The following is a 26,979-nucleotide window of genomic DNA, read 5'->3' on the forward strand; positions in this document are numbered from 1 at the left end:
CTCATTCTGCAAACGAGGAAACTGAGGCACAAAGAGAGGGTCACTTGCCTAAAGCCATGAACTTGTGAGTGCTGGAGCCAGGACTGGACCCTGGGCAGCATGTCCCCACACTGGGTCCTGGACTCTCGGCCACCCGAACCACTTCGGGTCCCTGCAGGGGGTGCCTGATGGCTGTTTCCGGGCCACTGCTCATGCTCTCTGCCTAGAAAACAGTCCACTCCCTCCCCCACCCCCACCGCCCCTTCCCAGACTCCTGGCCTACAGCCCTGACTGGGTCAAGGTCTGCAGAAGTTCAACCACCTGATGAAAACTTCAAGGAAGGCTTACAGGCTTCAGGGGCCGTTTCCTAGCAACTGAGAAGCTTTTCGAGCTCAAAATAATTGCTCAAGTCCTGAGCGATTCATTTCAAACAGCCACGTCCTCTTTCAAAAAAAAAAAAACAAAGCCCCGTTATCTCTACCTGGATACTGTTAGAATGGGGCCCACACAGTCAGATGACATGATGGCTTTCGGCGAGGGACTGAAAATCTGAAAAAGGCAGCAACACATGCAGGACAAAAATGGAAAGGAATCCATGATTAAAATTATGCCCAAAGTGTCCTCACCTGCAAAACAGACACAGATGTTTGGAGGTGCGAGTTATTCCCTCGGCACATTCTGAAGCCCGGGGGAGGCGTGGGTGACAGTATCATTTACAAATGTGCCAGATGAGAACCAGGTTCGCCTTGCCAGGATCACCATTTATCTTTGCGGACCTGCTCGGTCGCTCATTTATTCATCCAACAAACATCCTCTGAGCACCTAGTGTGGGGGCCTCACTGGGGCCGAGCGGCTCCAAGCACAGACACCACGGCCTGGCGGCCGGGACTCAGACCCTGGCTTTCATGGCAGCTGTGGATCTTGGGGACGTTGCCCACCCTTGCTGCATCTACGACGTGGAGAACGGTAGTCCCTACCTCGTGGGGTCGTGGGGTTCAACAGAAACATCTCAGCATAAGTGGTTGGCACCTGGCCCTGCGGCCGGGGCTTCTGGGAAGTCCTGCTGAGCCCCGCCGCCTGGGCCCCGCCATCCTTGGGGGAAACTGGACCGGTCTGTGTCCCCTCCGAGAATGAAGAGGCTTCTCTGAGGGGGGGGGCAGCCTGCAAGAGGGAGGGGGTGCTGGGAGAGGCGGGGGTGGGGAGGAGGCAGGGGTTTGCTGCAGGCCGAGCAAGGCCGCCGTCGCCAGCCGGGCTGGTCTGGGGGTCCCCGTGCGTCTCCTGGCCCCAGCCCTGGCGGCCGAATCTGGATTTCCTACAGCCATGCAGGGCAGAGGGTGGGGGACACTCGCTCTCCCCTCCGCCTCGTGCGGGGAGGTGTCAGTCCACACGTCCTGCCCTCGCCAGGCGTGGGGTCACTGTGTGGCCCAGCAAGGCGAGGTCAGCCCAACACCTCACCCTGCCCCTCGAGGGCCTGGGGAAGCTGTGCGGGGGGCCGCGTGTGACAGGGACCCCGTCCTGTCTGGTTTCTGTCTCTGACGCGGCAGCCCGAGCCGGGGAGGGGCTCACCCTGCGGGCCGGCAGCTGGGGGTGAAGGCAGGGCGTGGTTGTCCTTCAAGGCGTGGCCTGGACGCTATCCGTATCCCTTCCAGTCACGCCCGCCGGCCAGAAGCCGGGCTCAGGGCAGGGCGGGCTGGGGACTGGGGCCGTGCGGGGCCCCCAAAGGTCCAGCTCCGGGTCAGGGCCTCTGCTGCCACACAGGGCCCCTGGGGACAAACAGCAGTGGTCTGTGCCTGTGGCGGTGCTCAGCCTGACGTGGGGAGGAGGCGAGAGAGCCAGTGTTAGCGCGAGCTACATGCAGACTGTACGGCGCTGACCAGCCCTGCGGCCAGGCCCAGACATGACCCGCAGAGCCGAGGAGGGTCTGCTGTGCTGCTGACGGACAGTCCCCACGCTGGCGGGGACCAGCAGCCACAGAGTCCTCAGGAGGCGCCTACGCAAAATAAAGCGTCTTTCCCTCCGGCTACAGCCATGGGGGAGCCTACGGATTAGAGGCCGGAGCGGCCGGCAGGCCTCCCACGCTCCAGGTTCTCGCCGTCTCGTGCTGTGTGCCCCCCGCTCCTCGCCGTGTGCGCGTATCGAAGGTAAACAAAGCCTTTAAACCGTGACTCCCAGGAACTCGGCCGGACTCCCTGGACGCCGGGGTCCCAGGAACTCGGCCGGACTCCCTGGATGCCGGGGTCCCAGGAACTCAGCCGGACTCCCTGGACGCAGGGGGGGTCCCAGGAACGCGGCCGGACTCCCTGGACGCAGGGGGGGTCCCAGGAACGCGGCTGGACTCCCTGGACGCCGGGGTCCCTCTCAGCGCCTTCGCTCTGTCCCTCTCGCTGTCCTCGTCTATCTTATCTCTGTCCCTCGGAGTCTCTCTCAGGCCCTCTCGCGCTCCGCCTGTGAATGTTACCCCTTTCTCCAGTAAACGCCGTTTGGCTCCGGGGCGTGTGAGCTGGCATGCCCTCTCACGCTCCGCCAGAGGCCCCCTCTCTCTCAGTGTGGGGTTCGGGCCCCCCCCTCGGGGACATGTGCCCCGCCCTGCTTCAAGTCTTTCCAGCCTTGTGCCCAAACAGCTCCCCCGAGGAGCCCTGGCTTTTGCCTGGCAGGACTTTGCTACCAGCGTCAGCCAGGGTCCCTCTCTGGCCACCCTAATGACAGAGGAGGTCTGTCCCAAGCCTGAGGCCGCCTCTGGTTTGGGGCATGAGCGCCTGAGGCTGATTCCTCCACAGACGAGTGTGCATTCATGACAAAACATGGTGACCTGCTGACGGTAAATACCGGCAGGTGACGACCAGCTGACAGCGAGCACCGAGCACCGGCAGGCAGGTCCCAGAGGTGCAGGAAGCGTGGCGGCTGGCCTGAGGGCCCCCGAGTGCAGGTCCCATCCTGAGGGCAGGTGCAGGGGTCCGCAGGGGAGGCCAGGACCCTGCCCGGGGGCAGGGGTGAGGCCCCGAGATGGGGACCTGGCTTCAGCCAGAGCTGTGACCCTCTGAGCAGCTCCCTCAGGACCCATGGGAGCCAATTACTCTGCTCGGTCGGGCTTCGGACCCGTACTGGGGTCAGGGATCCTCAGGAGGACAAGCGGGGAGGTGGGGAGTTTTAGCTAAAAAAACCTCCCACTTTCAGGCCCGTCTCTGTCAGAGCGACAGGCTGATGTGTCTGTTTCACGCCGACGCCCGAACATGCTGACCAGGAGCTGGGGTGGCAGATTCGGGAAAGACAACGCCTTTGGGCGCTTCTGGAACAGGCAGCTGCCGAAGTGTGTTGTCCTGCAGCTCCGTGAGGCGGGACCAGGACACAGAGCAGAATTGGAAAGACGGGAGAGAGTGGGTGGCCGGTGTCCTGCAGCAGGTCCGCGGCAGGCGGGGCTGTGCCTCAGTGGGCACGCAGTGCCGGCGCCGTGGGCGCCCGTCCCCTGGGCTGCTCCAGAAGGCTGCTTTGGGACCTGGCGCCAAACCTCCAGGGCGCCACCCAGCTGGGTCTTCCTGGAACGGCTCGCAGGCCCTCCCTGGAGCTCCCACAGCCGGGGGTGAAGGCCCAGCCCCGAGCAGACAGGCAGACTCGGTGTCGACATTGACTGTTGGGGGCCCCTGCGGCCAGCACGGCTCTTCCCGGCTGGTCCGAGGGCTGGGCACACGGGCGGTGTTCGGAAAGGGAATTCGAGAGCCAGGAAACTGCTGACTTCTTCACGGCCCAGTAAGAAAAGGCTTCGGTTCCCACCTTAGCTCTGCCGTGTTCCTTAGGGCAAATCATCGCGCCTTTAAGAATTCTCATACGGCAAACGCTGGGGGGACCTAGTTGCGGCGACCAGATGACGTCGGGTAAACAGTGCCAGACCCACGGTGGTGCTCAGAAACCGAGGCCCCCCTGTCCCCCGCACGGGCTGAGGGCGGGACAGGTTCTGGAAGCAGGAGCCTTCGGCCCCGACAGGCTGGCCTCGGCCTGAACCTCCGTGCGCCGGACCCTCCCGGGCCCGAAGCCTGTTTAACGGGGAAGAGACGGTCAGGGTCAGGGAGCCTCGGGCCACCAGGGCGGACGGTGTACTGACGTTTATGGCTCCACGGAAGCCGTCCAAGGAGCAGTCCCCAGACACAGAAGGCTGCAGCTGGCCAGGCCTGCCGGGAGGGGGCGGCCTTCTCTGTCTCCTCCTCTAGATGGTGCCCCAACGCACCCCGGCCCATCTTCCCAGACCTCAGCCCCGACCTCGCCAGGGCCCTGGCTTCAGGGCCGAGAGGGGCTCCGGCTTCCCGGGGACAGAGGCCCACTTCCGTCCCGGCCTTCGGCCTCCTCTGGGACCCGCTGGCATTGGGGCCGTGCCTGAGGCCTCCCGGTGATGCCCCGATGTTGAATTGCCTTCCTCTAGCCCCTCAATATGGGGCAAACCCCGCCTCCTCCCAGAAGCCTCCTGATCGTCCCCCACCCCAGGCTCCAGGTCCCCCCTCTGGGCTCCCACAGGCTCATCCTGCTCTAAGCCAGGGCCCCTCCCGTCTGGTTTGGGTGGCTTTCCTGCGGGCGGGGCCTGGGTTCGACTGGAACTGCCATGTCTGCTCAGCATCACAGCGCGATAAACATTTGTTCGAGCGTGGTCACGAATGCGTTCGAGGCTCGTCAGTTAAGGTAAATAAGGGCTGCTTCAAACGGTGAGTCATAGGCCGGCCGAGCTCTTCTGGACCGGTGCCCGCGAGGAATTAAACCCGTGACGCAGGGAGAAAGGCAGGCCTGGCGGCCGGGGCGGGGGTGAGGGCCGGGGCGAGGTGCAGGTGGCCGGGGCGGGGTGCAGGCAGCCGGGGCGGGGTGCAGGCAGCACCCTCGACACCAGGCCCCCAGCTTGGATTAAGCCACTCTGATCAGCTCCATTCAAAAGCAGTTGTTTTCAAGCTTGTCTCTAAAAAGCTAGAAGGGGCATTGCGTCGGGTGAGGGGCTGTCCGAAGGTTCTCATTCGGTTCTGACGTTCTGCGAATGTCTGGCAATTTTAAAAATTCACCGAGGCTCACTGAGCACTTACCGGAGCCTGGCGTTTTTCCCAACCACCCGCAAGGAAATTAGCTCATTTAACCCTAAACACAACCAAGGGTCCTGCTGCGTCCCCGCTTTACAGAAGGGAAACTGAGGCGTGAAAGCAGGACGCGCCCCAGGCCACACAGCTGGGAGGCCGGCGAGCGGGGCCGGGCCTGGCAGGGCTCCCGCGCTGCCTGCCGTGTGCCGCCTCAGAACCTGCTCAGGACACATCCTTTCCCTGTGGACTGGAGTCCTGGGCGCCGCGTTTCTGCTAAGGAGTTTTGGAAACCACTGACTGAGCCCAACTTCCCACTTCACGGCTGGGGACACTGAGGCCTGGGGACAGGGTCTGACCGGCTCCTGGTCACGCGGGGGGTTTGTGATGGAGGCAGAAGTAGCGCCTGGTGTCCGATGCCCAATCCGGGACAGTCCCCAGGAGACCAGCCAGCCCTGCTCCGAGCAGGGGGCTCTGCTGGGGTGCCTGCTAAGTGCAGCTTGGTGCCCCAGGGGACAGGGGTCGAGCGGATCTCGGTCCCGTCCTGGCTCTGCTGCTAGTATTTGGTGTGACCACCTCCTCGGTTTGGGGCTGTCACACACAGTACCCGTCATGCAGGATAAGGATCAGATGGCACCTGTGTTTGCTCAGAAAATGCCAGCAGCTCCCCCAGTCCTGACAACTAGTGGTGAATCTGGGGGGCAAGGCTGAACTGCGAGGCACTCCACGGCCTCACACATCTCTGGGATCAGAGAGGGTGATGGGGCTGCCCTCTCACCTCGTCTCACAGCGCAGAGGGACGCTGCCCTCCCGAGCAGCTCCCAGCATGCCCTTCGGGGCGCAGGGATGCAGGCGGACCCGACCAGGCGGGGGGACAAACGTGACGAGGTAACACTGTCCATCACTGAACGCAGGACGTGGATTCACAAACACACTGCTGAATGGGCGGCAGCCACCTAACCACGGACGACCACGCACACGCCACTTCATCAGTGATTTGAGTTTCAAAATAATCGTGACCATGCGCATTTCACAGGGTTGGGCCTGAGTGGACAGCTGGGCAGTCACGGCCAGCAACGCTGGGGCCCCCGGCCTGGACGTGGCGCTGGGTCTGCGCCGTGGCGGGTGGCTCGTCAGCTCTGCTCTCTGTAACTCCAACTGCACTTGCGTTTAATACAGCACTGATTCTCAGGCACGTACAAGAAAGGACTGCTTTTAAACAAAGGAAAGAAGAAAAGGACAGATTTCATCATAGGTTTTTATTTCAGAGGCTCTCCGTCACAAACACGGCCAAGCTTCTAACAGCACTGGAGGAGACGGCCCAGGCTCCACTTCCTGGTCCCAGTAGAGGCAGGTGAGACCCTCGCAGTCACCCACCACCCACCAGACAGAAGCGTGAGGCAGGCTGTGCACAGTGCCCAGGGGGACATGCCGTGCCCAGAGCCGCCGCTCCTCCTGGCCCCGACCGGGACGGCATCAGGTGGGGCCCTGACCACAGGGCCGCTGGGTGGCTCTGCCTGGCCCCCAGGCTCAGCAGCAACCAAATAAATAGGAAGTGTTTTCACTGAGTTCACACAGCAGCACATTCAAGACACAACTCTGACAGCAGGAGGGGTCTGGGGTGCCTGGAGGGTGTGCGGAGCGGGGAGAACGTCACTGCCAAGTGCTCTCAGGGCACGGGAATCCTGTCTAGCCTGGCACACCAGCTTCACTCTGAAAGGTCAGGACGCTGGCTCTAGAGTGTGCATGCAACTTCCAACTACGCTGGGCATTTCCCAGGTGACAGCGCTCAAGCGGTCCGCGGCCCGGGGAGGCGAGCAGGCTGCACGGGACAGAACACGCCTGGCCCTGCAAGCGCACACAGGGCCGGACACACGCACGCGTAAGCACGGTGCTGCACGGATGTCAGTTCTGGTGTTGCACACGCATGCATATCAGCGCTGGTGTCACGCACACGCACACGTACACGTCAGCGTTAGTGCTGCACACACACACGCGCACGTCGGCGCTGGCGCTGCGCTGTGGGGCTGGGCGGCCACGCGGGGGCGGTGTCCTGACGGCGGCGGGCCAGCGCCCCTCTGGCCGGGCACGCGCCCTCACGTGGCCGACAGGAACGGGAAGAAGAAGAAGTCGAAGGCGAACTTGACGGCGCCGTGCACGGTGCTGCGCCAGTCGTGCTCGGCCTTCACGTGCCGGCGGGCGGGCGAGAGCTGGGCCATGCAGTTCAGGCAGCTGATGGCCTTGAGCTCGAAGACGGGCCACTTGCTGCCCAGGCGGCCCTCGAGGACGGTGCTGAACTCGATGAGGCTGCCCTGGCGCAGGCTGAGCAGCACGTCCTTGAACTCACTGCTGGCCCGCAGCACGATGTCCTTGGTGACGTCGTCCTCCTCCGGGCCGCGGGCGCCGTTGGCGCTGAAGGGCATGCCCACCGTGATCTCGAACTTGTAGCGGTCGAACCTCTTGATGTGGCAGGGGTGCTTGGCCAGGAGCTTGAGGCGGCACAGCTCCTGCTCGGCCGTGGAGGCGCCGGCGGGGCTGCAGGCGGGGTAGGCCTCGCCATACAGGCAGCGCATCCAGTCGCCGATGAAGAACGGGAGCATGTTGATGGCCGCCTCGGCGCTGTTGTCGATGTCCGTCACGCGCACGTACTTGAAACGGCCCGTCCACGTGACCCGGTGGCCTTCCAGGTGGCTGCACAGGATCTGCGTGCGAGCCATGTTGGTCTCCTTCCAGGCCCGCGGCCCGCACAGGAAGCTGTACTGCGGCCAGGTGAGCGTGGAGTTGTACACCTTCATGCCCTCGGACCGGTACACGTAGAACCAGCAGAAGAGCACGATGGCTGTGATCCACACCAGGATGAGCTTGACGATGGAGCTCCGCGTCAGGGACTTGACCATCCCCACCACCGAGAAGTTGGCCTTGGTCCACCAGCGGAACAGCAGCGGGACGCTGCAGACCACCACGGTGACCGCGATCTTGGTGAGCTCCAGCGACACGAACCAGCGGGCAAACTGCACCACGCCCATCAGCGCCAAGCCGGCCACCAGGATGGGGAGGGCGAAGAGGAAGAGGAAGTAGCCGATGGACGCGCGGATCAGCCCCAGGCCGGTGGACTCGAGCAGGATGACCACGGAGAGCTCGCACCACATGAAGCAGACCAGGTAGGGGACCAGGTAGCAGTAGGTGCCCTTGAAGTTCCGCAGCTGGGCCATGCGGAAGAAGAGGAAGAACAGATAGAGGTAGAGCAGGCAGGGGACGCTGACATTCAGGATGACAAAGTGGCCGACGGGCATGGTGAAGAAGGTCTGGCCCAGGAGCTTCAGGGGGCGCCAGTCGAAGGGCAGGGTGGGCAGGAGGGAAAGCAGGCCGGCGGCCACCTCGGTCACCAGCGCCCTCCGGGTGTAGGGCTCGGCAGAGGTGCTCAGGCTCATGTAGCTGGTGACGGTGAAGAAGACGGACACCACGGCCAGCTCCGAGCAGGGGATCCAGTCCTTGCTGGCGACGGGGAAGGAGAAGATGACGAAGACGACGGACAGCAGGAAGTGGACGTAGGGCTCCAGGTGGTTCCAGCTGAAGTTGCCCTCGGCCTGCTCCACGTCCAGGTCGGGCTCGAAGCGCAGCAGCAGGCCCGTGAGCGTGTGGAAGCTCTCCCAGGCCTTGCAGTCCTGGAAGACCTTGAGCGTGCAGATCACCATGGAGACGAAGGACAGGTAGAAGACGACCAGGGGCACGAAGAAGGCGAAGAAGTCGATGGTCAGGTTGCTGATGATGAAGAAGAAGATGAGGGCGTTGATGTGGTGCGTGGGGACGATGGTGGACAGCCAGTGCATGCCTGCCCGGGAGGCCACGTCGATCAGGTGCTCTTTGATCTCCATGATGGCGTGCAAGGGGAACTTGACCACCTGCAGGGAGGGGGCCGAAGCTGGGAGCCGGAGCCAGGACAGGGCTCTGCTCACCGTCGCCTCCTCAGTCCCTGGGAGTCCGCCCCGGCTCCGGGCAAGGCGAACGGCACACTTCTGCTCTCTGCCCAACTGCCGGCCCGCTGTCCCCGCAGGTGCTTCCACCTGTAACGCCCGCTCCAGGGGGGAACCTCTCCGTCATGCTGGAGTCCCTGAGGGCCCTCCCTCACTGCCCCCCAGCCCCACGGGTCCTGGCCCCCCGCCTCTGGGCCCCCAGAGCAGTCCCCTGCCCCGTGCTGACTCCTGACCTGCCGGGTTTCCAGACTCACCTGGCTCACACCCACAGGTGCTGGTCTCCCCGGGAGACCGTGAGCACCTGCAGGAACCCGCCCAGTTCCCTCCGCCCTGCCCAAGGGCCTCGTGCTGTAGGGATGACAGAGCCCTGTGTGGGAGCCATCTCCCCCCACAGAAGGGACCTCAGCCCCCGCGCCATGACTCCCCATCCACTTGGGGATGGGGACAGACAAGCCCACGCTGGGCCCCCAGGAGAGGAGCTGGGAGCAGAGACTCCAGAACGGGAGTTCAAGTTCATGAAGGGTGGGGCTCGGCCTGCCTTTACTGAATGGCGAGGATCCCACTGTAACGGGCTGGGTGAGATGTGTTCGCTAGAGTCAGGAGACCCTACGAACCTGCTGCCTGCCACCGCCCACCCCTGTACACACCCACCTCCCAACAACAGACACACGAGCCCACACGAGCCCATTCAAAGCCCCTTCCCCGCCTCAGGACCCGCCCCTACAACCTGCTCCCAGTGCCGAGGGCAGAGGTAACCGCTGGCCTCGACCACAGCAAAGGAGGTTGGGAGAGACGAGTTCAGGAGCCGTCTCAGGGAGGAGGTGGGGGTGGTTCTGCCATCCGAGTGGCCCCCTACACTTGCCTGGGTTTCTGTGCGGAAGCCCCAGAGGCTGTGGCCACACTGGGGCCCAGGGGACGTGGAAGAGCAGCCGCGGACGGTGCTGCCCTCACGCAGCGTGGCGTGCGGAGGGAACGGGCCAGGGAGCGGGTGCTCAGAGGACCGCCCACGTGTGGGGCCAGGGGAGCCTGGCAGCGTGCGCAGAGCCCATCCGAGGGACTTGGTGATGGGCCCCCATCAGCGCCCAGGTGAGGCGGGCAGCCCCGCCTCCACCCACGCCCGGGGGACAGGCCGGCCCCCCCTGCTGGAGGGCCGAGGAGGAGGGGTCTTGGGTGAGCGTGACTGGGTGACGATAATACCGGGATGTGACTGTCATCTGCCCGAGAGCCTTGGCCATCAACTCGAGAAGACCAGGACACCTGGAAGCAGCCACGCGCACGAGTTCCCACAGGTGGGGGCTCACGAAGCGGCCGTGTCGACACACGCGTGTGCACGCAGGGCTGTTTGTGACAGCCCACCTACGCTGCTCTATGACAAGCAAGGAACTGAACAAATGACTAAAGCAGCTGACGGCTCCCCACCTGGAGCCTCCCGCAGGAGCCAGCACGCGCTCACCCACGTGGGGATGGGTGACAGGGAGCACCGGGCACCGCAGCATTAGCCTTGGTGGGGGTCTCTAACCCCTGCCAGGGAGCAAACCAGCGCCTGTGAGGACGCGCCTGCCCCAGGCTCCCCTGGGAAGGGCCCCTTCAGAATGGGCTGGACTGTCCTGGACCGGTGGGCCGAACACCAACAGCCAGACAGGGCGCCCACGTGCGCCTCGGCCAGCCCCTGCGAGGCGGCCTCATGCGGCGGGGCAGGCGAAGGGCGCCGTGGTTCCCGCGCAGCCGGCACCGGGCGGCCGCGAGGGAGTCTGCTGCAGCTGCCCGGTGGTGGCGGCGCTGTCCGTGAATCTAACCCTGGCCTGACGTCTGGAGCCACCCGCGCACTCCGAACCCACAACCACACGGTGGAGAAGGCTTCGAAAAGATGAGGACACTTCCAGCCTCTGCCTGCACACCGCGGTGCCTGGGCGAGGCCCCGACTCTGCCCCCGGGAGCAGCCCCCACCCCCCGAATCGCGAGGCTGCAAACGTTTCTGCAGAGGAAGTGCAACAAACAGAATGCTCCTCTTTGACCAGGAAAGAAATTTTTTCAAAAAAGCAGGGAGGCTACTTCTATGCAAGGACAGAGCAGAGAGCTCCGGCCAGGCCTGAGGTCACCCAGACACGAGCAACGGAGAAAACGGATGTCACGACCCAGCCGCGGGCCAGGGAGCCACCCCGACTAGCCAGGGAGGCAGATGGCCCTCGCCGGGATCCTGCTCAGCCCTGGGCGCACACGGCCACATGGACTTGCCATGACTTAACGTGAAACAGTTAGGATTTTAAAACGTTGCTACGTTTGTTTTTGAGAGGACCTCAGCTGTCATGAAAGGCTCAAGAAGCGCTGGGAGTCTGGAACATTCTGTGGGAGTCGCGTCAGCTCACAAAGAGGCGCCTGTCATCTTTCACTTTGGGGGCACCAGAACCCCCAGAACATGCTTCTCTCTCTGTCCCGCGAAAGGCTATTAAAAGCTGGAAGAGCTTTTGGTTTTAGGAGACGCCTGCTATGACTCAGTCTCTCTCTTCTGCAGAAGACTTGTAACGAGAAACCTGTAAAGGGGTCGAAGCGCTCTGACAGCTCTCAACGCCGGAAGGGGACTCGGAGCCTTGTGTCCCCCTCGTCAGAGCCCTTTCGATCTTCTATGAGCTCATCGCCCCGACGTAGGGTGACATGATTTACTGTGCGACCCAGGATGCTTTCGAAAGCAGCCGTTGCTACCAATTACTCTGGGACAATGCAAGCTCGGACACCCATGCCACAGCCACCTGGCCCGAGGGTCGCCTCCAACTTGCCCTTTCACCTCTGACCCTCGCTGGAATTTGGGGAGCACCTCCTCTTTGCCAAGAACCATGGTAGGCGCCCTACCTTCCTTCTCTCGTCAGGGAGGAAACTAACGGCATCGCTCCGTGACCAGGCTGAGCCTGGCCCTCCTCCGCGAGGACCTTCCCTAACGGTCGTGACCTCCCTCGGTCAAGTTCCTCAGTCGTCCTGGCCCTGCGCTCAGAACTCTCACCTGGGACGTGCTCCCCATGCTCCGGGGACGCTCATTCAGCTCGTCAGTCCCAAGTGTGGCCGCCCCGCCTGCGCCCTGGGCCCCGGTGCGCCTGCAGGCTGTTCGCTGAGTCTGCCTCCCACCAGCAGGGCGGCCTGGCTGAGCCCCACACTCGGCCCCCAGCACAGGGCAGTTGGCAGACTTCCTGTTCCCTCCACTCCCACCAGCCTGCCCGACCCTGACTCATTCGGCCCAGTCTGCCACGCCGAGGGTCACTGCACACGTCCCAGTCGGCTGAGATGCACAGCTGACCCACGCCTGGGCACTACCCAGCAGCCCCTGTGCTAAGGGATCCGTGTGGGTCAGGCAGCCAAACTTCGGGGAACGCCGGTGTTCTCTGCAGAGTGAGCTATGGACCCTGGCCGTTCAGCCCGTGAGCGGAGCTGGGGGTGAACCCTGGGGGCGCAGCACGGCCACGCAGTGCGTCCGCACGGCAAGTCTCACCCCCACGCCAGGAAAGCGAGCGCCGGCGCGCCAGGCCCGAGCCGCCACGCCCGCTTCCCGCACGGGCCGCGGCCACGCGCTCCTCGCTCGTGCCCGGCCGCCTGCTGCTGCTCGCTCCTGCCGGCGGTGGCGCGAGTGAGTGTGCCCCTTCCTTCAGACCGGCACACGGTCGCCTCCTCGCCGGCCTGTCCCCCCTCCTCCCGCATCTCTCCCTGAGCCCTGACGGATCCGGAGGATCTGGCACCCTGCAGGACCCCCCGGTCTGCCCAGCACTAGCGCTTTGTTTGGGGGGGAAGGCATCTTTGAGAAGCAAACCTCCACTCTGTACTGGAAATGAAAAATTTTTCAAAATGACAAAGTCTCCAGTGTATGGCGCCTGCTCCCCCACAGCATTTGTGGAGAGAGACCCAGGACGGGGTCTGTGCCCACCTGTCGCCCAGCAGGTGCACCTGCCTGACGGCGCCCTGTTTCGGAGCCTGAGTCTGAGCAGGTCCCTGCATGGGGACGAGTCCTGGCGGCCAGGAGGCTCCTGTGATGGGCAAGGGCTTCCCGCCGACCCCCCGCCCAGGAGCGCCAGGGTGCTCCGAGGGCAGGCGGGTAGCCCCGGGGGCGAGGCCCTCCGGGGGGCCTCCGGCCGGCTCACCTTCAGGCGCAGGGGCAGGTCCTCGGGGCCCTTGCCGGCCAGCTCGTCGTCGTCGTCATCGTCCTCCAGGACCACGTTGGCAGGGATGATGCCCTTGGCGTACTTCTTCGCGATCTCCACGAAGTCGTCCTGTGCTATGTAGTTCTTGGCTAAAGCACAGGAGAAAGGCACGGGTCTGCCCACACTCCGAGCACAGTCACCCCGCGTGGACCGGCGAGGCAGGGAGAGGCTGAGCACCTGTCTGTCGTGGGCGGGTGGGCGAGGACCAGGCCGATGCATGGGGGGAGGAGGCAGACGGGCTGCTGAGTGCTGGCTCCCCCCGCCCCCCCCCCCCACCTTGGCGACACACCAGCCCTCCCTGAAGCATCCCCCCTCCCAGGTCTCCATGCCCAGGGACTGCCGCCCCCAAGCCCAGCTCAGAGGCCTGTCCTTCGGCCACCTGTACCGGCCACCTGTCTGCCGCCTTCGCCCCCAGCCCTGGCTCCTCGCAGCACTGGCGACAGCTGCTTGGCAGCCCGGCCACCCCGACCGCGCCATTCACCACACGCCCGCCAAGGGCCTCCGCCGTGCAGTGCACTTTCCCGAGCACTGGGGATGCTGGGAACGGGGAACACACCCGGCGTGTGCCGACCCGGGCTTCCCGTCCACAGGAGGCTGGACGCGCAGCGCAAGCCGCGTCCGCGTGGAGCACGCCTCCCGCAGGCAGAGCGGGGGCCCGGGAGGTGCAGGGAGAGAACGGGCACAACCGGGAACAGGCCACCGGACACGCGGCCGGCCCTGCCTCGCCTGGCAGTCGCCGGGGTCTTCTGAGGCCTCCCGTGTGGGGGGCTGTGTCCTAGGAGCTGGGGACCCAACAATGAGCCGATCACAGAACGCAGCAAGTAGATGGCCACCTGCCTCCTGGCCCTTGCTGATGGCTCAGGCACCCAGGAAGGGGCCGCGCCCTGCGCTTCTGGCCTGGGGGGCCTTCGTGCTGCGGCCCTCCTCCCACGCCCGTCTCCCCGATACGGTGTGCGCTCCCGAGGGGCAGGCTCCAGCACCAGCGCCCAGAACGAACACCCAAACCACCCCCGCAAATGCAGTGCACAGAAACGCCCTCGTGTTCCAGACCCCGGGGGCCGAGGCCTGGACGCCACAGGGGGGAGTGGACGTGTGCCCACTGTGGCGGGCGTGACACCACGGCGGAGGCTGCTGGGGGCGGACGGCGGCCATACTCACACTCGCTGCTGACCAAGCGCTCCAGCACCCGCCTCTGCTTCTGCAGCGACTTGGGGACAGGGCCCGGCTGTGTCCCTCCATCTGCAGGGGACAGAGTGGATGGAGGATGAAGGCAGGCTGACTGTCCCCTCACGCTCTCGAGCCCTCCAGAAACCAGCCCACGCACTCCTGGGGGGCTCCGAGTTCTGGGGACTGCAGGGCCTGGGGCATCCATGTGGCCCCTGGTGGACATGGCCGGGGCCACGCCCCTGGGCAGCCACCTCGGCCTCCACCCTCTCAGGTCAGTCGGTGCCCTGCAGGCCACTCCCACTCTGCTGGGCACAGCCCATCCTCCCATGGACACAGCACTGGACACCACGCTCTCTGGTCAGTGTGACCCGTCCCCAACACCTTTGCTAGCACTGTCCCTTGGTGTGATTTTCCCCTGAGAAGCATTGTGAGGTCCCCGGGTCCCCGGCCCCGGTGCTGGCGGGGCTCCGCCCCAGTGTGCTCAGTGAATGCACACAGCCGGGACCAGAACATTCTGCCCCTTCGTCAACGTCCGTCCACCTGCCACACCCCAGCTGGGCGAGCTCTTCCCGCATGCCGCCTGCTGAGGCGTGCCTTACAGGGGCAGGTCGGGCAGGGGCCGGACGGGAGGGCAGAGGGGGGCAGCAGGTGGGGGCTGGGCTGGGCCACTGCAGGGTCCTCTGGGGGTGCACATGGGGGACCCTAACTCTGTCACATTAAGCATATGCCTGAGCCCCAGGAAGGACCCTCCCTAGGCATTACAGGCGACCCATGACATCCCCACAAGAAGGTCTCTGGGGGCCCCCCAGAACTCCAGGCCCCCAGGGTCCCCGGGGGAGGCCCAGCGCCCCCAAGGGCCACGCACCGTGCTCGTTGACCTGGCCGACGTTCTCCAGCAGCTCGTGCACGGCCACCTGCTTTTTCTTCCTGGGGTTGAGCTTCCAGTACATGACCAGGGCCGCCTTGCGCACGGCCCGCTCCAGCTCGGTCTCGGAGCAGAGCTGCCTCACCTCCTGCTCGTTCTCGGAGGTGATGCCTGAGGAACAGGGGCTGTCAGGGGCCTCGCCACACCCTCCTGGCGGCCGCAGTGGCACTGCGAACCCTGGCCGGCTCTGGGAAGGGACTCACGTGAGGGGCTTTACAGGTACCTTTAGGTCGTCAGGGCAGAAAAGGGCATCTGACCTAAAAGGACGCCTGGCCAAGGTCCCCGCCGGCACCCACTCTGCGTTGGAGGCTGGGCCCGACCCACTAGCCCGGCGTGCACTGCGGGCAGGTGCCGTGGGAGGCCTTCCCAGCCTCCTGGCTCGCTCCCCTCTCCTGTTTCGTCCTCACGAGGACCCCCTGAAGAAGGCACTACCACCCCCATCTTACAGATGGAGAAACTGAGGCACACGGGGCGTCCTGGCTTGTCCAAGGCCAGGGCGACACAGAGAGGCGGAGGCGGGGGGCGGTCTTGAGCCCAGGCCAGCCTCGCTGCAGCCTTGGCAGATGCGGCCCTCCTAGGGCGGCCGGGAGCGCTGAGCTCACACGCACACTGGAGAGACAGGCACGGTGTCACAGGCCGGGCCAGCGGCCATCTCGTCCTCTCCCCCTCCTGTGCCAGGGCCACCAGCATGCCACTCCCGGGGGGTAGGGGGCTTGGGAATGAGGTTTGTTTTTATCCCTTTTAAATATTTTCCTATTTTCTACCTAAGTGTGCATGTTTCTTTGATTCGGAAAGCACTCTGTGAGAAGTGGGGGTGGGCTGCAGCCGCGGGCTCCTCCTCACACGCCCCCCTCCTGCTCCCTCGCGGCCTCGGGGCCAGCTGGTGACTCGGGGAGGATAACGCGGTCAGTGACCGTGCCTGGCCGGCCTACCCCTCACTGTCCCCAGTGCCCCCGGCACGGTCCCCAGCTCCGCCCCGGTGACGCGGAGCTCCCTTGGCTCCGGGGTCTCCTCCCTGATTCGGATGAGAGCCCAGGAGCCACCTGCTTGTAGACACTAATGCGAGCAGAGAGCGACGGACCCGGGCGTTAAAGCCCGCAGGACCGTCCTGTGTCACACGGGCTCCGGGAGCCTGTGTGAGTGACGGCGCCCCGGCAGGTCGGAAGCTGGTACTTCTCAGTGGTGCCTCGGGCATCGGGCTTCCCTCTGGCCACCGTTTCAGTTGTCACTCGGCAAGCAGCGCCGCGTCCCCCGACCCCCGGCAGAGCCTCACCCAGACCCACCACACCCACCTCTCCTGTCCGCCAGGCACCGGCGGAGGAGCCGGACAGCCTCGCGCCGGCCCTGCTTGGCGGCCAGGGTCAGCCAGTCCACGGCAGTGCAGCTGTTGAGCTCCTCGTCCATGTCGCTGGCCAGCTGCAGGTAGTGTTTCCCCACCTGCAGGAGAGAGAGCAATCCAGGTGTGTCCTGCAGCGGCTCCTCCTCCACACCGGCCACCCAGCACCCTGTGGCCGGTCCCACCCAGCGCCCCATGGCCCAGCCCTGACAAGCTGGGCGATCGGGACAAGGGAGAGGAGCACATGCTCCCCAAAGGGGCGGCGGGAGGAAAGATGGCTCGGCAAACAAGAAACAGACGGGGTCCAGGCACCGTGCAGCACCGGCTCCCTGTTCCCACGGCCACAGAGCTCCCGGCCAGGCCCGCCACGGTCCTCACCTCTGTCTGCGCCTTGGGGTTCCCAGCCTTGGCCTTCTCCAGGAGTTCTTCAAAGGGGATTTCCATGTCTGCCTTCATGGGCCCTTTACCGCGGCAAAAACAGACAGACAGGACGTCACGGGGCTGGTCCTGTCACTTGTCAGAGTGGACAGGACACAGGAGTGGGCGTCAGGCCTGGAGCAGCGCCTCGCGTGGAAATCAGGTCAGCGGTGCGTGGGGGTGCAGAGAGGACACCCCTCAGACCCCGCCCCCCGTGGTGGGGCGAGGACAGCGAACGTGGGGGCAGCAGCTCAGTCTCCTCCGTGGGTGTCCCAGGAAGGACGAGGGGCCCAGGTTCGGTGCCACCATCGCCCCTCGGCTCACTGCAGCTCGAACTACGGCTCCAGAAAGGCCCGAGGCTCAGGTTTGAAAGCCCCTGACCTAAGGAAAGAACCTACGCCCCAATAAATGAACCAAATTCATGTTTTCTAAGATTGAAGTCCATATACACACGATTTTTGGAAGTCACATCAGTGCGCATGCACTTCGAAATTTTATAAGCACGCGCGCGCACACGTGTGCACCGTAACCGATTTCCCACATTGATCTGTGGTGACATTTAGCACTTCAATGGCTCTGAGGTCCCGCCGAGGGGACACACGCAGGGTGCGGGGGCTCCTGTCAAGACAGACGTGTGGGATGTGGCTGGAGCCCTGCTGACCACAGAGTAGGTGCTTCTTAGGCATTAACAGACTTTCACTCTCTAGAAGTTTCTGAAAATAGAAGGCAGAAAATAAAGGGAACAAGCGCAGTCCGCATGAGCCCGGCCCCCCCGGGCGCCCGTCCGCGCCTCCTGCCAGGCTCGGCCCTGCTCTGCGGCGGGGACGCTGCCAGCCTTCGTCGAGGGCGCCTGAGTCTGTGCAGCACAGGGCTCCGGGAGGGGGGAGCAGGGGCGGCGGCCTGAGGTGCCACGGCCTGCAAGGCTCGGAGGTGGAGGGGTCACATCCAGTTTGGAGAAGGCCCGGGGGTGGGGGGGGGTGCTGGGGACAGCTCCCAGGGAGGATTCTCCATGAGATCCCACAGGTCAGGCATAGGCATGGCGGCCCTCTGGGAGGACACATACAGCTCACATACAGCATGACGCCTTTCCCTGCAAAGCTGGACGGGGCTTCCTCCCCGTGGTCCAAGGGGGCCTCACCTGGCGTGGCCCTGGATCCCAGCGCCCCCTGAGTCATCAAGGTCAGTTCTCCCTTCTGGCTGCTGGCACCCTCAGCCCTGGAATGTACTTTCTGGGCAAGGGCTTGGACTTGAGAATGGAAGAATGCAAAGCCTGCAGGCGCCAGGCCAGGGTCCCTCCCTTGGGCTCAGGAGCCGGGAAACGCACAGAGGGAAATCTGACCAGCCTGTGACTCCGCCTTCAGCATCAGTGCTGTGTGAGTCTGGCTCAATCAAACGGTTACCACCGGCAACGGGGCGGTCCACGAGGAACCACGAGGCCGCAGTCGATGCTGGGTGCAGGCTTCCTGGCAGGCTGCACCCTGACCCCAGGGTTCCAGCCACCATGCCTGTCTGTGGCCTGCGGCTGCCTAGGTGAGCGCTGGCTCGGCACCGATGGCCAGAGGCCGTTCCGCGGGTGGCAGTCCTTCTGCCTGACCCGCCGGGGTAGGCAGAGCGGGCACCGCGTGGGCCGTGGGCGCCTGCATGGTGCTCGGCCAGGACGCAGATGCTCTGCGCTTCTCTCTCTCTTGCCCAGGGTCCCTGGAGGGCAGGCCTGGCCAGAGATAACTCTGGGGACAGCCGGCCAGGTCAGGCTCGAATGCGAGCCATCTCTGCTTCGCTCTTGCACAGGGCACTGCTCGGCCCCGTGGCACGGGGCTCCCTGCAGAAAGTGACCCAAGGCACTGGGCACACGCTGGCGCGCCACGAGCGGTCATGGCTGTCGCTGGTGGCCAGTCACAGCAGGCAAGCACGGGCTCACGGTCTGCGCTCAACGCCCACTTCGCCCCTCACCAGCGGAGTGCCCGGGGTCGTCACCTGACCTTCCCCTGGGCTTTCCTGTCTGAGAAATGCCAGCGAAGTGAGTCAGCATAGATAACGACTAACTAACGTGGCGTCTGGCGCGGAAACTGTCGTTAACATCCGCGCGCGCTCGCTGTAACTGTTGGCGCTTGACTGATGCTCCTCACAGCTTTGCTCGAGGGGCAGGTGAGTTAATTAACTAAAACTGACCCGAAAAGCCACTCTCGGGTGGGTGCTCTGCAGGGCCTGCAGGGAGGGGATTGCTGAGTCCACATCAGTGACCAGCGACAGCTCGGAGCGGCTGGCAAGTGACGCAGCGCAGCCCAGTGTGGGGGGCTGGGACCCCAAGGCTGCCAGCCTGTCCAGGGCTTGTTCTACACCACCCCCCGTCCCCCCCCCCCCGTCCCTCCTCCTCTCTCCTCCTCTTCACTCCCCTCCTCTCCCCTCCTTTCGGGGGCAGAAGCCAAACAAACCACATCTGTTTCCTGATTCTTCTTATCTGGACCTGACAGTGGTGACTCCATCCTCCAGGGCTGTTTTGCTCAACCAGATTGAAACCAAGCAGGTTCCCAGCCCTGGTTTTTGCCCTGCGGCCACGAGGCATCTGTGGCTGGGCCGAGATTCCGGGTCAGGCCCTGGCCTGCCCAGAGGCTTGGGGGCAAAGCGGAGAATGCAGGCATCTTCAAAGGACACTGATGATCACAAGAGGACAGGTTGGGTGCTGGCCCCATCGGAAATGTACTGGGAGCCTTGAGCCTGCAGGTCCCCGAGGCTCTACTGGGAGGGGCCACTGTGGGACAGGAGACTTGGGTCACCTGTGCACCCGTCCCTCGGCAGCTGGTCACTTAGACAAGTCTGAGCCTTGGTTTCCTCAGTTCTACATGGGGTAACAACGGAGCCTCCCTCCCAGGTGGCTGTGAACAGTCACGTGAGGCCCCGGGGACAGCGGCTCCCACAGCAGGTGCTGATCACGGGACTGGGGCCCCTGCGGGGTTGGCGGCTGTGAGAATAACACAGGCCAGAGGCACTGGGAAGCGCCGGGCAAACAAACGGTCAGGAGGGGAAACGCTGGCCCGGCGAGGTCCTCACACAGGTCACAGGGAGCCTCTGCTTGCAAGTGTCCGTGGAACTCGTGGTGTGGCAAGAGCCTTTCTCCACCTGACGCCCGAGCCACGGAGGGGTCTCATGCACTCTGGGTACCCCGACCTCGGGCTGGACACACAGCTTTGCCACCCCTGACGCCTCTTTGCTCGTGACCACCTGTCACCCGGGAGGTCTGGGGCTGTCCCCCAGACTCCCGCCCCAGGCGAGGCCATTCCCGTCCTACGGCCCCGGCCCCGCCGTGCCCTCTCCCAGGCTAAGTCCCGCTCAGGAGCCCTCTCCCCCGACAGTGGGCTTCCACTCCCCAGCTCCAGGTCCGGGGCCCCCTCGGTGCCCTCCGCCGGTCCGCCTCTCCTGTGCCACACACGCCCACTCAGGGCCGGCACAGGGCCGCGCTCAGTGAGCGGCTGGTGGACGGAGGACGCGCCCACCCCTGTGCCCCTCCCAGTGTCCGCGAGACAGCCAGCAGCGTGCCTGGCTGTCCTGTCCCACTGGGTCCTCGCTGTCTTGCTGCTGCCCTGGGAGGCGCCCCCTGGGGGGACAGTTTGGGGGTGGAGACCTGTGGAGGCCCAGGGACAGACTGGAGTTGGGGGCAGCCCCGAGCAGCCCAGACGGGGATGGGGGACAGTGGTTCAGAGGGCAGTGGACACCTGGGCCCCGGCCCAGGCATGTTCCAGGGTGGCCGCTGGCTCTAAGGGGAGTGGCCATGGTGGACAGGGGACAGCGTGGGCTTCCCGGGGCACTCTGCAGGTTGTGAAGGCTTCTCCCCTTCCCAGGGCCTGTGGCAGAGCCCCCCGCCAGCCCAGGCTGGAAGCGGGTCAGGGCTGGAGCTGTTCGATTATAAATGACATCAGGACTGTGCCATCCGCTGCTGCTCATGTCTGCGAGCTCAGGGGCGAGGCCATCGGGGGAGGGCTGCGGGGCCTGGAGGGGTGCGGGGCCTGCACTACGGGGGACGCCCGAGGGAGGAACCTCACAGGGGTGCCTGCATCGCGCCCGGCCGCGGGGGCTCCCCGAGGGCAGTCCGGCCCTCCAGCCCCGTCCCCTTACCTGTCCTGTCCACTCTTTCTTGGCTGTCGGCGCGCGGGGCCGGGCGCGTGGCTGGGGCCGCTGCGTCTCCCACGTCTGGGCCGGGAGCTCGGGGCACCTCGCTCTTCTGCTCCACTGAGGAGGTGGCGTTGAGCCGCGCGCGGGCCTGCGGCTGCGGCGGTGGGGGAGGCTGTGGGCCCGAGGGGCTCGGCGTGCGGGCGCTGGGGTCCATCCTGCCGGTGAGAAGCGCTGCGGTCAGACACACGCCGGGGCCAGCTGAGCGCGGCCTGCTCCAGCCTCTAGGTCTTGGTAGGAGAGGGCGCGGCAAAGGGTCACGGGGTGGGGGCTGCCGGCGTTCTGTGAGGTCTCATCCAGCCTCGTGACAGCCCCCATAAGACCACCCCTATTTTACAGATGAGACCATCAAGGAAGGAAGTGCATTCAAGGCCACCCAGCTCAGCGGGTCCCAGCAGTCAGCAGCTCGGGCCCTAAGTTCTGAGGCCTCGAGTACCCGCCCCACCGGGCAGGAGCCATGTGGCCTCGGCGTCCGCATCTGAGGACTGAAGCGAGAGGTCAGCGAGATTCCGCGTGGGCCATCGGCGCACTGCCTGATGGCTGTGGCGGGTTGAATGGCGGCCTCCACTTGATGCGTCCACCCAAAATCCGTGGAGGTGCCCTGATTTGGAAAAAGGGGTCTTTGCAGATGTGATTAAAGATGTCCAGACAAGATCATCCTGCATTGTGGTGAGCCCGAAATCCAGTGGCTACGAGAAGAGGAGGCAAACGCACAGACAGAGAGACTACCGCGCGAAGGCGGGGCAGGGGGCAGAGGCTGGAGCCATGCGCCAGCGAGCCGAGGACGCCGCGGCCCCCCAGAGGCCCGGAGCTGAGAGGCCAGGGAGGATCCCCCCGGGGGCCCGGGAGGAGTGGAGGGGGAGGGACGGGCGATGGAAGGAGGGGGTGGGAGAGGCGGGGGAGGACCACGGCTGGTGGGGCCAGGATTGAGTCAGATCTGCTCAGCTTTAAAGCCCTCCAGCCCGGAGCCACAGGGTGAGACCTTAGAATCTGAAGCCACAGAGAGGGACGGGGCAGAGCAGGGAGAGGCTGGCGAGGGGAGGTCTGGCTGTAGCCCTGCCCTCGGCCTGTCCCCACCAGCTGGTGGGCCTGAGCTGGCAACGCCCCTCCCTGCACCCCAGTCTCCTCCAGTGTAATGGGGACAATCACCCCATGCTCAGGGGTGCCGCGAGGACCAGATGAGACCAGGGATCGTGAGGCACACGAGGCGGGCATGGGTCGCAGTCATCTCCCAACACCCGGCTCCAAGCACCCGGCCTGCCGGATAGAGTAGGTGCCCCACACGTCTGGTAGCTGTTGTCACAGGAAGAGGCAGGCGTGGCCTCAGGCACCATACGCCAGTTCCCGGGGGCTACACGACCAGGTCTACCCTGTCCCCAGCCACAAGTGGGTCGCAAAGACCGGACCTGTGTTCACCAGAGCCCTGTGGATTTCACCTGACGTGCCCGCCTAGGGGGACTGACCCTTCTTCTAACACAGCCCCCAGCAAGCCGCAGGCGCGGTCCAGCCAGGAAGCTGCCTGGAGATCCAAGCAGGGCTCGGCGTTTCCACACTCCAGGCCTCCAGGAACCAAAGAGGCCACTCGGCATTTGGCCACACCACACGTGAGGACTGAAGCGGGCACACAGCCAGCCAACGGCGGAGAAGTCAGCGGTGATTCGGCACACACGACCTGGGCGCGTGTGGGTCACCAGCCAACCCGAGAGGGCAAGAAAGGCAGGACTTGGAACCATGGGGGCCCCGCCCTTTCCCGCCGTCTCCAGCGGCTCCCGCTGCCTCTGCAATCAAAGGCCACCTTCTCAGAACGGCAGAGGGCTGCTCGCCTGAACGCGGGTCACATGACACCTGTGTCCTAATGATGACGGCACCAAACACGGGTGCCAGTGCTCTGTCCCCAGCACTTCCCACAGACTTTCTCGGGTTATCCTGGTGTTACGGACGGAGGGCCGGCGAATCCTGCAACCCTCGCCCCATCCCACAGACAAGGAAACATGGTCCTGGAAGGCGCGATTCCAGCTCGAGGCCACACGGCTCCGTGCGGGGGCTGGAATTCCACCCATAAAACCTCTGCGACGTACGGAAAAGGGGCCTCTCAAGACTGGGCCCCGCCGGCCTCTGCCACGCCCCCTGCTTCCCCCTTTCCCCCCGCCCCCGTCCACTCTCCTGCTCCTCCGCCACCACCACCCGCCCCCCGCCCCGTGCGACGCTGACCTCCGCGCCTCCACTCTGGCAGAGCCCCCTTCCTGGTGTCTGTCACGCTGTGCTTTCCAGCACTTTCCAGAGAGGGCAGTTCTGAATGTTACAGCCCTCCGTATGGGGCTGCACTAGACAGCCGTTACCCACGGCCTGGCGAACAGTGTTTAAAGACAAGGAACGTGTGTGCATAACACTGTCAAGCAGGATTTAAAGCGCCATGAGATATTAGCTGGAGTCTGTTTAGGATGAAAACGAAGCTTATCTGCAGAGAAAGATGAGAAAAAAATGCCTCCAAAATGGCAATGCTACCTCTGGGTGGAGGGGTTACAGGTGGTTTTATTTTACTCTTCTTCAAAATGTTTCTTTAATTTCCTCAAATGAATTTGCGAGGTTTTTGGAATGACAACAAAAATGTTATTCTAAAACCCATCTGTGACTGAGCCCGAAGGGAGTGGGCCCAGGGCTTCCCAGGGTCTGTGACGTCTGCTCCGGCCCCACCTGGCCCAGCCCCCCGCACAGGGCTGCTCCTCAAGACAAGGGCACGAGGCCGTGGAGGCTTCCGAGTGCCTATTTTTGCCCCAGAGTATTAGGGGCCAAACCAACCAACATTCCGGTTCTACCCAAGTGCCAAGGTCACAGGAACAAAGGCGGAGTCTAGTTGGGAATGCCTTAGGTAGTGACCACAGACAGCCACACTGTCTCTGCAGTGGCTGAGCCCTCACCATACATACACCTGGCACCTGCTCTGCGCCTGGCCCGATCCTGCGCCAGGTGCCATGCGGGGCCTCCCTGCCCAGAGCAGGCTCCTGGAGGGCAGGCCTTCGAGAGCTCAGTCTGGACGGGAAGAACGACACCTACACGGACAGCCGGACAACTGGACAACCGCGACGATGGCCGTTTGGGGCTGCGGGCACGCAACGGGGGGCTCCCTCAGCTGTGAGAGAGAGGCCTGACTGTGCCTTCAGGACCAGCAGGAGGGGGGAGGTGGGGAGGGGGGGGACGGCAGCTGTCTGGGCATTCCGGCAGGGACTGCTCAGGGGAAAAGGAAGGAGGAGACCAGTGAGCCGGCCATGTGGCGGGGAAGGATGGGAGGCTGAGACGTGACCTCTGGGGAAGGGACACGGAAATGAGAGCAGAGGCTGAGTGGACGCTGGGGGCAGGTCCCAAGGGCCTGGCCCGGTGCCGGGCTCACAGCCAGAAGGGCAGGACAGTGCTGAGTGGGGACATGGCAGTTAAAGAACCATCATGATGAGGGACCGGGAGGGGGCGGGGCAGCCATCCAGAGAAAGGTGAGGCGCCTGGCCCAGCACAGGCGTCTGAGCACAGCTCTGAAGCTGGGAGAAACGGGAGTGTCACCAACTGAATGTGAGGTGCGGGGAAGCAGAGGGTGGCGGGGTCTGGCCAAGGGCCCCGGTGGCGGCTCCACTCTCTGAGGTGGGAACACGGGCGAGGACAGGGAGTTGTACAAAGCACAAAGCCTCCTCTCTAGTACAGTTCTTTTCACCACCACCACTGTGGACCAGGGCTTGGTCTCTGTCCTGCAGCACAAGTGTTCTTGGGCGCTAGGACGGGGGAGGGTTCCCCTCTGTGACCAGACCCGAAGGCCTGTGCAGCTCTGGCCTGGGAGGGCAGGGGAGGCCTGAGGGGGAGGCCTTGCACGAGCTCTTCCATCCTGGGACGGAGGATGAGACGTGGTCTCCCAGCAACCTTGCCTATGACCAGGCAAAGGTCCATCTGCTGGGGAAGGACCAAGGAACTTCTATCAAAATCCCCAGTCAGATGCTGAGGGCCTCCCGTGAGAATCACAAGAGGGGCACTGGCAAGTGTGGCCTCTGCTTCCAGCACAGGGCTGCAGTGAGTGGGCGGCCAGCGCAGAGGGGCCCCAGGGCCGTGATGAATCCCGCAGTAGAAAAAGTCCTTTAGGAACAGGCTGAATGCCAGAGGTCACTGTCCAGGGTGAGAAGAGGCGTGGCTGCACTTGCCTGGGCAGGTCACCGAAACAGAGTGAACCTCAGCGTTCTCATGTGAAATGAGGCTACAATTCCTACCCCTGAGATGACCTAGAGGTTTAAATATTGTACAAGTGTTAGTTCCTTGGAATTTCTTAACAACAACTACCAAAAACGGGCAGAGGACACAGCTCCATCATGCCCAAAGGACTGGCTCAGATTCCCCAGAAAGCTCCCCCCTGTCAAAACACAAATTAACATTCTGAGGGCCTCGGGGCTGCCACTGCCAGCCCACTCCTGCCCGCAGCAGCCCCAGGGGAAAGTGACTCCCAGACAGACTCTGAGTGGGCTGGGGGCGTTTCAGCCTGACCCAGAGGCTGCCACTTAGGCGGTTTCCGTCCTCGCAATGGGGCTGAACCCCCATCAGCTCCGAGCTCTGATTTGGGGACCCAACCGCCTTCCAGCAGCCCCGCGGGCACCGAAGGCGGGCCTGGGTCTCGCGGACAGCTGCGAGGGGGAGGATCATGACGGGGCAACTTGGACCGTTGCCGCAGGGAGGAGTCGCCCCCTGCCACGGGCCGCGCCCCCAGCCTTTTGGGTCTGTTCCCCTCCCCCCACAAAGGGGTTTCGCGGTGAGGTTCATGGGAGTGACAGTGCTTGGAGCGCACGGTCCCCCACGATTCCCGGGGAGCTGGGGCCAAGGGGGCGCGCACCCTCGAGGACGACCTCACCCGGGCATGGGTCCCCACGCAGTCGCGGAGTAGGAGGGACACCGGGCCTCCAACTTCTGGAGAACTTGCGGGGTGGGGGTGAGGCGGACGTTGTGACCAGCTGCCCATCCGCTCATATGGGGAAACTGAGGCCGGAGGCAGGAGGCGCCCTCCCCGCCCCCACCCCCGGCGCTCCCTGGTCCCTTTCCAGCCCCCAGCACTGCCATCCCTGTCACGTAGTACTCACCCGCCCGCGAGTGGGCCGTACGCGGCGCCGCGATGCTCTCAGGCCTCGGGGATCGCCGTGAAGTTGCTCGAGAGGAGCCGAACTCTCTGGGGCGAACCGAAGAGGCCGCGACGAGCCTGAGGCGCTCGCTGGTCGCTGGGGAGCCGGCGAGTGCGGCCCACCGCGCGCAGGGGGCGGGGCAGGGGCGGGGCTACGCACAGCGCTCCACTCCGGATGCGGCCAGGAGGACGCGGCGCCGGCTCGGCCCAGTGAGCGGCCAGCGTGCCTGCCAATCACTGCTCACCTTCGCCAATCACGGCGTGCCTCGCATGGCTGTTGCCCACCGGTCCCCGCAAGAGGGCGCCGGGGGGCGTGTCCAACAGCGAAAGTTTCCGAGCGGACTCGGCCCCGGCCCCGCCCCGCCCGCCGTGTCCCCGCCCAACACAGCCCCTCTCTCCCCGCCCCGCCCCCGCACCCCGTTACCCAGCTGGCAAGGCGTCCGGTCCTGATTCTTAGCGACACCCCTCTTCTCCCTCTGTAACAGGTGGTTGGACCCTTGGAGAAAACTCGGGCCACCTTTCACCCACCGTTCCAGCCCCCAACTTCAGATTTGTTATACTTGCTATTGCAATATTAACAGCTTGAGCTCCTACTATGCACCAGACACCTTAATTCAGCCTGGCCACTGAGAGCCGGCTCCCCTGACAGAACTG

The 26,979-nt window shown here is 64.4% G+C and overlaps 1 protein-coding gene across 1 annotated transcript; it reads right to left on the reverse strand.

The window, feature by feature from the left end:
• Positions 1-6,261: 6,261 nt before the first annotated feature.
• On the reverse strand, positions 6,262-26,437 carry WFS1 (wolframin ER transmembrane glycoprotein). Its single transcript, XM_016161250.2, has 8 exons — positions 26,288-26,437; positions 21,132-21,343; positions 16,983-17,065; positions 16,561-16,705; positions 15,209-15,379; positions 14,335-14,415; positions 13,117-13,265; positions 6,262-8,923 (listed from the first exon to the last, which is right to left on the reverse strand). Exons 2-8 carry the CDS (start codon positions 21,340-21,342, stop codon positions 7,118-7,120), a joined length of 2,646 nt encoding a protein of 881 aa, XP_016016736.2. The 5' UTR covers position 21,343; positions 26,288-26,437; the 3' UTR covers positions 6,262-7,117.
• Positions 26,438-26,979: the final 542 nt, after the last annotated feature.

This window comes from Rousettus aegyptiacus, unplaced genomic scaffold, assembly GCF_014176215.1.
Source record: "Rousettus aegyptiacus isolate mRouAeg1 unplaced genomic scaffold, mRouAeg1.p scaffold_m13_p_10, whole genome shotgun sequence".
NCBI lineage: Eukaryota > Metazoa > Chordata > Mammalia > Chiroptera > Pteropodidae > Rousettus > Rousettus aegyptiacus.

Excerpts from the sequence above, each read along its gene's own strand:
- WFS1 (XM_016161250.2), bottom strand. The coding sequence starts at position 21,342 with ATGGACCCCAGCGCCCGCACGCCGAGCCCCTCGGGCCCACAGCCTCCC. Across the intron at positions 14,416-15,208 it reads CGGCCAGGTCAACGAGCACG|ATGGAGGGACACAGCCGGGC; the intron begins GTGCGTGGCCCT and ends TGTCCCCTGCAG. Across the intron at positions 13,266-14,334 it reads GCGCTTGGTCAGCAGCGAGT|CCAAGAACTACATAGCACAG; the intron begins GTGAGTATGGCC and ends CCTGTGCTTTAG.